Consider the following 10,293-nt stretch of genomic DNA (forward strand, 5'->3'; position numbering starts at 1 on the left):
TGCCGGCAAAGCTCCTTTGGGCCCTTCTTCCGTCCAAATTTGGGGTATTCATGTGGCACCCTCATTCCTACAGGTTTCAGCGGCGGATCTCCCTAGATCTACTGCTTGGAAAACCCTGCAAGGTTCAGAGCTGAGTGTGAAGTGTGGAGCTGGCAGTGACATTGTGAGTACTGTCACCCAGGTGGAGGTTGGGAACACATTATCGACATTCTCCAACCACTGCCCCTTCAAGGAAATGTTCATTTTTCCTCTGCGACAGCAAACTCTTTTCCCTCACTGCCTTGAGGGGTGTTTCCCCTGAGAGTAAACAAGTAAATACGAAAAACCTGATAAATCCTGGCCAGCCTAAGCCCTGGGAAGAAGTGTCAGGAAGCCCACACCCCTTACGCTCATGGAGGGCAATTTTTAGTTGGTGGTTTTAGTGTTTTGTTTTGTTTTGTTCCAGTGTGAGACGCTTCCCTGAAGCAGGAAAGTGCATTTCTTTTTTCCTTCCCAGCCCCTCCGTGGCCTCATCTCCAGCCCTCTCTTGGCAGTCCGAGAGAACCAGCTCCGGGTTCCACCTTCCCAGATCAGCCAACAAATTTGCAATTTCCACCTTCCCTGGCTAGTTCCTGAACAATTTTACCTTCCTATAATTCTGTATGATGAATGGATCCGATAGGATAGTAGTAGCTACATCCTATATCTTCCATATAATGGAAAACCCAAAATGATAGTGGCTTAAATATATAAGGGTTTTTCTCTCTTGTAAAAGAAATAGGAAGGTAGCCAATCCGGAGTTAGTATGATGGGTCGATGGGGGAAGCTCCTTCTGTCTTTCTGCTCTGCAGCACATGTTTCCAGCCTCAAAGTCACCTCGAGGTCCAACATGGCTGCTGGAGTTCCAGCCACCATGTCCACTTTCCAGGCAGTAAGAAGGAGGAAGGGCAAAAGAGATACAGCTCCCAGATGAACTAATTCACTTCAAGGGACTTTCTGAGAAGTCCCATACAACATTCTGTTTACATCTTATGATCAGCCAGAATTCCTTTGGTGTTTGAATTGAAATTGCATTGGATTAATAACTCAATATGAGAAATGTTAGCACCTTTATATTTCAACTTCTGGGAAATTATCCGAAGGTACTTACACTTTTGAGATCAGCTGTACTGTGTCCATAGACCAAACTATACACCTATCAAAAAAATACAATAAGAATGCCCATTGCTTGTTCTATGCACTAATATAGCTTTCGGAGCATTTTGCAATAAATGTATTATTTCATTTGATCTTTATAACAACCCTTTGCAATGAAATCATTAATCTTATTTACCTGGTGAAGAAAATTAAACCTCAGAGGAGTTTGGTGACTTGTCCACAGTCACAGTGCATAAGTAGAAGAAGAGAGATTTAACCAGTTTTCCCGTGTTCTTTCTGCTGATTCAAACTGTGTCCATCCCATCAGTAGATGCTGATATTTATCTTTTTTTCTTTTCACAGAACTTTCAAAAAACATTTTGCTCCCTGGAGGGGAAAATATATCTGTCAACTTACTAACTGGGTGGACCTTAGGGAAGAAAGCGCTAATGTTGTTGCAAGCATTAAGTGAAATAATATATCTAAAGCACAGTTTAGACAACACCTAGTACATGTGAAAAAGAAGTTATTGTTATCATTATAAAGTTAAAGCCCATCACTTGTGTATCCTGGAAATTTGTACCAGGCCCTTGGCTATAGGTGCTAGCACTAAGTAAGAAACATGAAGTGGCCATGTCAACAAAGTTTATCCTAAACCACAGACAGGTCATCCTTGCTCCACCCTGTCACTCCCACTGCCACTGTTTCTACTTTGGTAGAGGCAGTTTTACAGAGTGGCCAAGAGTGTGAGCTCAGAGGCTGATTTCCTGGGTATGAATGCCTGCACCACTACTTACTGGCTGCATGACCTTGGGCAAGCTGTTTAACCCCTGATTGCTTCAGTTGTAAATGGGAATACTAGCAATAGTAGCTACATCTTAGGGTTGTTATGAAGATTCAAAGAATTTGCACAGGCAAAGCACATAGAGCTGGACTTGGCACATAATACATGTTAAGTGTTTCAGATATATATACGAATGGATGGATGGATGGATGGATGGATGGATGGATGGATGGATGGATAGATATCTGTTTTTTCTTAGTTTTGCAGGTATTGGCCACATTATATGGCCTAGGAAGAAGAAAAGTCTAAGGAGGATTGTTAACCTCTCTCTTTCTGTCTGTCTCCATCTCTTTCTCTCTCGCAGGGCGAGCTCTTCCTGAACGACCAGACATGCAGAATTGTACAGCGGGAGCTCTTGTTCGACCTGGGTGTGGCCTATGGCATTGACTGTCTACTGATTGATCCCACCCTGGGAGGCCGCTGTGACACTTTTGCCACATTCAATGTCTCGGTCAGTCCTAAAAATACTACGCTTTTTGTAGTAAGAGAACCTTGCACCAAAGAACAGCTCTCATGACAGCATGGACCCTGCTGTGAAACCACTGAGGGCTAGTCCTCAGTGAACCTAGGACCCAAAGATCAAAGGTCAAATGACAGTGTTCTTCAGATTCAGAATCAACAAGCATCTACCTAACCCTGCATGGCCTTGCACATTTTCCTTTATCCAGCCAGCCACCCATCCATCTATTCCCTCGCCAACATTTATTGGGTACCAACCATGTGCCAGCTATTCTGCCAGTCATTTTCAAACCCACCCACCCACTCAGCTGTTCACTCATTCATTCAACAAACATCTTTTGAGCTTCTGCCAAATTAAGCCATATGAAGTTGCCATATTTGACAGGGTGTGACTACAAAAATAGCAATTTCATATGGTTCAATCTAATATTATATGCCACCCACACTGTCATTAATTTGCTCACTCATTAACAACATTGACTGAACTATCGTAGGCCCTGCACTGTATGACGTATTTCCACATTTCACACTCCTTCATCCACACAGTACCATTTATTGAGTTTAGCTCCACTGCTCATCCTATCTCTACAATAATCCAATAAGAGATGTAGTTGTCATCACCTCTATCATGTAAATTTGGAAATTGAATCTCGAAGAGGTGAAGTGACTTACATGGCAAAGGCTGTTGATTTTAATACATGGCAACTTGTAGATATTCAGTAAATATTTCCAAAGTATTAAGATACCAGTCAGCCAAAGGAGATCAAAACCTAATTGTCTTTTCTGCTATAGATGTTGTGGCCTTCTTAACTTCCAAAGTATATTTGCACACATATTTTCGGTTAATCATTTTTCCTCACCAATCCCCTGAAGATCAAATAGCAGCAAGAATTATCATTCCTGTAATATAGATCAGAAAACTAAAGATCAAAGAGTGTGATTGGCCAAAAGTATCACAGCTGATTTATAGTAGAACTGACACTTCATCCTCATTTCCCACTGCCGTGGTGCCGTATGCCTACATAAAACTGCCCTGGTCCACCTCTGCGTAACAGGGAACTTTAATCTCCAAGAACTAAACCAAAGAGCTGAGGTCCCAGACAGACCTTCAGAATTCTTTATGGCAAAGTTAGAGTATGTTTGCTTTTATATCCTGGATCATAGCCAGAATCTTAATCAAGATTCAGTTCCTAGTCCACTCATCAAATCATTAACCAGAGCATTTCCTTCTGTTTCCCAATGGTCTTGATTTTTAAGTGTTTTTTTTTTTTTTAATACTAGGGGGATTGTGGGAGCTGTGTCTATACTCCCAGCTGCCCAAGGTGGACGAAACCAAAGGTAATTATTAATGTGGTGATAATGTTTAGAGAGCTACAGGTTTGTTTCATTATCAGACCTCAATATTCTGATAGGTGTGAGCATGTGTGCATGTGTGTAGTTATGTAGGTATGTTGTATACCTGTAATTTATGTCATTCTTTCAACAACCAGGCCAATGGGGTGAGAGATGAACATTCTTAACCCAGATAACCTGTCGACTTACCATTTGTCTTCTAAGAACTGTCTAGAAAAGTTATAGGATTATAGACCTAGAAGGACATCAAAAAGTATTATAATGATAAAATAATGGCTTCATTTTGTTGACTGTTATCCATGTCCCTGACTCTGTGCTGGGCCCTTTGTTTATATATTATCCCTACTCTTCATTCTAACACTCATACGAAAGTATCATTATGAAAAAAAAATGAGCCTCAGGAAGGGTAGGCAGTCAGCCCAAGGCCATACAGCTCATTAGGAGCAAAGCTAGGAGTAGAGCCCACAAAGCAATGTAAGACCGATGGTTAAGCCAATGAAATTTATAGTCCACGGATACGGAGTCAAATTCCAGTGAGGAATCTTTAGGAGATCACATAGTCTATACGTTTTTGCCTCTGTAAAATGTATAACAATTCTGTATATGGCTATTAATAAGTTTTTAAATGTGGATACAGAGCCTAGCTCATAGTAAGTGTTCGATGAATATTAGTTTTATTACTTATTACAAAGCCAAGTTCTTTCTACTCTACTAGTAAAGCCTCCCAGATGGTTTTAGGGCCTTGCCACAGACCACTCCCATGATAGAAAGCTACCTCTCCCCGACTTCTTCCCCAGGCAACCGCACCTTTCGCAAACACTCTAAAAGTCAGCCAGTCAGTCCTTCTTCTTAAGACTGAGAGAAAATATTTCTCTATCTGCACCCTCCCTCATTGATTTGCCTGTCTACGCCCCGCAAGAAAAAAATTCCATGTAAAGGCCATTGAGTCCCATTTTTTTATTTGGGCAGTACCCGGATCCTCCACTGGGGGCGGACTAGAGCCCAAATCCAGGTGATGGTTCACTTCTTCCTTCAGGGTGTGAAGCAGAAGTGTCTGTACAACCTGCCCTTCAAGAGGAACCTGGAAGGCTGCCGGCAGCAGTGTGCCCTGGTGATACAGCTCTCCAGGTGCTGCAAGGGCTACTTCGGGAGAGACTGTCAGGGTGAGGGCGCCTCCTACTACCATGAGATTCCGAAAGGATTGTACAATCACTGTGCAGCATTTGAAAGTTTTGAAAGTACCAAAATTATAAAGTATGTATGTTGGAGGATGGGGGTACATTTTTCCAAATGACACTAAGAAAAGATCCAAAAGCAATCGTTCTGAAGAGTTGTGTATCTTTCCTTTTACTTTTTTCTTTTGTCATATTTTGTTTTTTAGAGTTGAGACTCTACTGTGCATGGATCATATCATGCTTTTTGTTTACCATTATAGCATAAGACATTTCCCATGGTGCTAGAAACACCATATTTCATTTTGTACTGTAGTCCATGATACTAATAAGCACATGAATTTAAATGTATCTGGTAGAATTCTACTTTGGCAGAGTACTATACTAAGATGATATGTGTAGACGTTATTTCCTTAAAAAAAAAAAAAACAACCTGTTACAGGATGTATAACATCACCCCCTACCCTTAATTACCTCACCAGGAAAGGAATCCTTGTCAAAGGGCATTTAGGCCCATTCTGAAACCCCTGTGTCTAAATAAAACTTCTAACCAATAATATATCAACAACAGCAGTGTAACAAATGTCATAGTACTTCCCATCTGCCAGGCACTGTTTTAAGTGAGCACACTGATTGAGTGCTACTTCTCATATATATCAAGACATTTAAACCTCAGAGCAACCCCCTAAGTAGATCACATTGTTATCCCCATTTTACAAATGAGAAAATGGAGGCACAGAGAGGAAAAGAAGCAAACGCAGGGACTCACAGCGTGTCTGTAGAAGCCATGATTATATCTACCATGCACACACCATTCGCCCTGATCCAGTTGAGAAATTTCTGGGCTGGGAGTCCACGCAATCACCCAGCCTCCACTCTCCATCACTGCAGTGTGAACCGCTCACAAAAATTAGTGCTATTATATTTTTCCAATGCTTTATCTTTTCAAAATGTTCTGTTGTACCTTATTTGATCCCATGTCACAACATGATATGGGTCAAATGGGTACTATATCATCGTCATCATCGTCGTGATCTAAACTAGAGCTAAGAGAACTGAAGCTCGGAGAAAATTTGTTATTCAAGCCAGACTGACCCCAAAGCCAGTTCTTCTGACCCCCAGAATACAGTGTCTGGTACAGTACATTGCCCTGCCAAGGTGGGATCCTATCAAATACATTTAAGTTCATGTCCTAAACGTCATGACACTATGTGTTGTAAAGGAGGTTGGAACCCACAGCTGAGGAGGGGTTAACAGCATATTTACAAAGGCTGGGGAGACTGCTGAGTCCCCGCGGTTTCATCTCTTCCAGCCTGCCCCGGAGGACCAGACACCCCATGTAATAACCGGGGTGTCTGCCTCGATCAGTACTCGGCCACTGGAGAATGTAAATGCAACACCGGCTTCAATGGGACGGCGTGTGAGCTGTGCTGGCCAGGGAGATTTGGGCCTGACTGTCAGCGTATGTAGTACCCACTCCCCTGTGCTTTTGCCTGTTCAACTGTGTGCTCCCGTCATCCACGACATCTTCCTAACCTGGAAGCATCCTTCTTCTCCTCTGTCCCAGCCTCCCACCACCCATCTGCCTGCCCTTACATGCTTTTTCTCTCCTTGGATGTATTCCCAGTTTCCATCCAATGAAAGAGCTTCATCTCTAAAAGTAAAACTCACATCCCCTGCAGCCACCAAGACAAGCTGTGGCTGAACAACATTCATTCATTCTATTATTCAACCAACGTATATTACTGAGTCCTTACAAATATTGATAGATAACATTTATGGAGTGCCTACTGTGTACCAGGCAGACGCATTTTTCCATTTAATCTTTACAGCAGCCCTTTTAAGATAGGTACTGTTATTATTGCCACTTAGCAAATGAGAAAACTGAGGCACAAAGAGGCTAAGTGACTTGCTCAAAAGCCAGGAATTGTTCTAAGGTGTGAGGATACAGCGGTGTGGGGAGGAGGCAAAAATCTCAGGTCTCAAGGAGTGTATATTCAAAAGGAGGGGACAGATAAAAACTGCAGAAGCAAAAATAATTATAAAGAAACAGAAGAAGGTAAAGGGGATCGAGAAAGAAAGGCACTGTTTTAGAAGACATCTCACCCAGGGACAATTTGAGTAGAGACCTCAGAGAAGCGAGGGAACCAGGATATCGACCACAGCTCTGTCCAAACTTTCGGCAGCGCCGGAAATGTTCGATGATGCGGTTACCATCAGGAATGGTGGCTACTAGCCACCTGTGGCCACTGAGCACTCAAAACGTGTGACTGACTCATTGACTTTTAAATTTTAATTCGTATAAATAGCCACATGTGGCGAGGGGCTGCTGTACCGGACAGTGCAGACAAGGGGAATGGCTTTCCTGGGAAGAGACATGAGCAAGGGCCAAGGCCCTGAGGCAGGAGCAGCCTTGACACGCGACGGACAACAAAGAGGCCAGGCTGGCCGAGCAGAGTGAGCAAAGAAGAGGAAGAGAGGAAGGAAATGACATCTGAATGTCGCAGGAGCCAGATTGCGTAGGAGCTTCTCGGCCAGAGAAAGATCTCCGGCATCTTTCTTAGTGCAGCGCGGCCAGCAGAGAGTTGTGAAGGCAGGAGCGTCATGAGCAGATGACAGAGGATGGCTGCCGTGCCCTGTGGAGAGTGTACTGCAGGAGAGCAAGAGCAGAAGCAGGGCCACCTTTGGGGGAGCTAATGCGACAGTCGAGGTGACAGCTGGTGCTGCCTTGGGCTAGGGTGGCGGTGCTGGAGATGGAGAGAGGTAGAGGGATTGGTTCGTAGCTTGAAGATTTTACTGTTAAATACGTTTCTCTGTTAGGAGAGCCGAGTAAGGCTCTTTCCCTCTTCTATGCTGTCACGTACCCCATCACATTCTCTACTTCTGTGTCTGTAACACGCCACATTTATAGTGACATGGTCAATAGGCAATTACTCCTAGACTATAAGCTCCATGAGAAGCGGGACCGTATCTCTTATGTTTTCCACTGTAACCTCATTTCCTAGTAGCGTCTGTTCCATGATAGCCACTGAATAAGATGTTTTTTGAATGTTGGAAGGAAGGAAGGAAGGAAGGAAGGAAGGAAGGAAGGAAGGAAGGAAGGAAGGGCATAAGCATGGTGCCTCCCACACTGACAACATAGCCAACAGGTGGTGAGCGAGCTGGTTGATTGGACTTCAATCCCTGATCACTGATTTCTGATCATACTCCAATTTGCTTTACAGCCTGTGGCTGCTCAGACCACGGACAGTGTGATGAAGGGATCACAGGCTCCGGGCAGTGCCTCTGTGAAGCAGGGTGGACAGGCCGCTTCTGTGACACTCGGGCAGGTCTGTCATGGGAGTGGTCAGCCGCCAGTAGCACCAAGCTGCAGTAGACCCTGCTGAGAACATCCTGCTGAGGTTGGGGGCCTGAGCAACCCCTGAAAAAAGGAAAAGCTAACACAGCAGGCGTTCCCTTTTCCATGTGGAAAAGATGACCTGGATATGGCCCAGGCATCAGGAGGTTTGGCAGTTTGAAGGAAAAGTAGATGAAAAGATTTAATTCAAACCCTTGAAATCAGCATGCAGTCCTGGGCTCCCATGGAAGGACCCAACCCAGGCAAAGAATATAGGATCAGCAGAAATGGGGGGCATGGTCCTGGGCCCAGGTGAGCACAGACACACAAGCTGAGCGATTTCATAGGAAACGCACAGCTTCGAAGCCCGGGATTTGACCCCTGATTCTGCTACTTACTAAACGAATGGCCTTAGGTAACCCACCCCTTCTGAACCTTGACACGCTCATCCTTAAAGGCAAGTGCATATTGCACACTCCATGGGGGAGGATTGTTGTCGAGGGTCAAGGGTCATATTACGAAGCGCCCAGTGTGTGTGGGCACTTGGAAAGAGTAGCTGCCATTGTCATTGTCATCATTATCATTGCCATAGTCTCAAGCCTTACTGAGTGGTCAGTAGTATGAATCATACCCAAAGCCTTATGTTCTTTGATCTAAGATGTGAAGGTTAAATTCTCCCAGTGAATCAGTGTCATTTCGTCCTCCTTGGGGTCAGAAGGGCAGGACTAAGCTCTTCCCATGGGCTTTGGCAACCTGAAGTTCCCAAATTCCAACAATACCCTTAACTTAGTTCCTTGTCCTCCCTTCTCCTCCTCCTCCCCTAATCCCTAACTGTCCTGTGGCTTGGTGCTGCCTGTTGATGCGACAGCCCTATCTAGTCACAAAAGCCCCAGACTTCTCTCAGACTTAGTAGTACCCTCAGAAGGCTGTGGGATTTCTGCTCCAATTTAACCCCTCTGTCCAGAACCGTATTCCCTCAGGACGAGAGAGCTCATCTGCCAAATTCATCTTTGCTAGCAAATTTTGAAGTATCAAGTTTTAATTAGTTTCCCCTGAAGATGACATATTTGCATTTTTATCTGATTAACACTGCAGAAACAAGGTCTTAATATGGAGTAATTCTCAGAATCTCCAGGCTGGGAGGGACCTTAGCAAGTCCCCCCACCCTCTCACTATAAGGCGACACTTTCGAAACACAGTGGCAGGCCAGAGAGTCTTGGGGATGACACCTTAGGTGGAGCAACCCTTCTCATCCCTACGCAGTGACCTTTGTCTTTGCAGTTCTGCCCCCAGTGTGCACACCTCCTTGTTCTGCTCACGCCACCTGTAAGGAGAACAACACATGTGAGTGTAATCTGAATTACGAAGGAGATGGACTAACGTGCACAGGTGAGTCCCCTTCTCGCCCATGAGTGAAACAGCAGCCAGGTGCAGGAGCAGAGTGAGACTTGGTCAGAATGCCTGGGCTCCATCCTGGCCCTTCTACTTCCTGCCCGGGTCACTTAGTGATACCTACCCTCCCTGGGTTTGCTATTAATGGGTTTGCTCACGCCAGAACTGCCTGCTTCCCAAATCGTGGTTTTGAAATTGCGTTGCAAACTGCGATGTACTTTATTTCATAGTGTTTTTCTAACTATGAGTAATGCAGTCTTACTTCAAAAAATTCAGAAAATACGTTACAATATTTAAAAAGCAACAGTTAAACTAATATATACTTTTACCACTCCGTGAGAACCACTCTGAACTTTGCAATGTCCATCTTCAGTGGTTAGGATATTCAGTGGTTAGCCACACACAGACCCAAATGGACAGTGGCATAAACAAGATGTTTAGATGTTTATTTTTATCTCATATAACAGTTTGGCTGGAGGCATCCAGGGCTACATAGGGTGTCACTCTGAAAGGTCATCTGAGAGCCCAGACTCTTTCTATCTTCTTGCTCTGCCATCAATCACTTGCCGGGCCCAAGATGGCTACTACCATGAACACATCCCAGGCAGCAGGATGGAGCC

The 10,293-nt window shown here is 44.3% G+C and overlaps 1 protein-coding gene across 1 annotated transcript in view; it reads left to right on the forward strand.

Annotated features, from left to right (window-relative positions):
* Positions 1-10,293, forward strand: part of STAB2 (stabilin 2) — a 151,462-nt gene that overhangs the window by 123,932 nt on the left and 17,237 nt on the right. Inside the window, 7 exon segments of the mRNA XM_023527450.1 lie at positions 74-163; positions 2,265-2,411; positions 3,701-3,757; positions 4,809-4,935; positions 6,257-6,406; positions 8,169-8,273; positions 9,563-9,670. Coding sequence (XP_023383218.1) covers positions 74-163; positions 2,265-2,411; positions 3,701-3,757; positions 4,809-4,935; positions 6,257-6,406; positions 8,169-8,273; positions 9,563-9,670 — 784 coding nt within the window.

This window comes from Pteropus vampyrus, unplaced genomic scaffold (assembly GCF_000151845.1).
Source record: "Pteropus vampyrus isolate Shadow unplaced genomic scaffold, Pvam_2.0 Scaffold16, whole genome shotgun sequence".
Taxonomy (NCBI): Eukaryota; Metazoa; Chordata; class Mammalia; order Chiroptera; family Pteropodidae; genus Pteropus; species Pteropus vampyrus.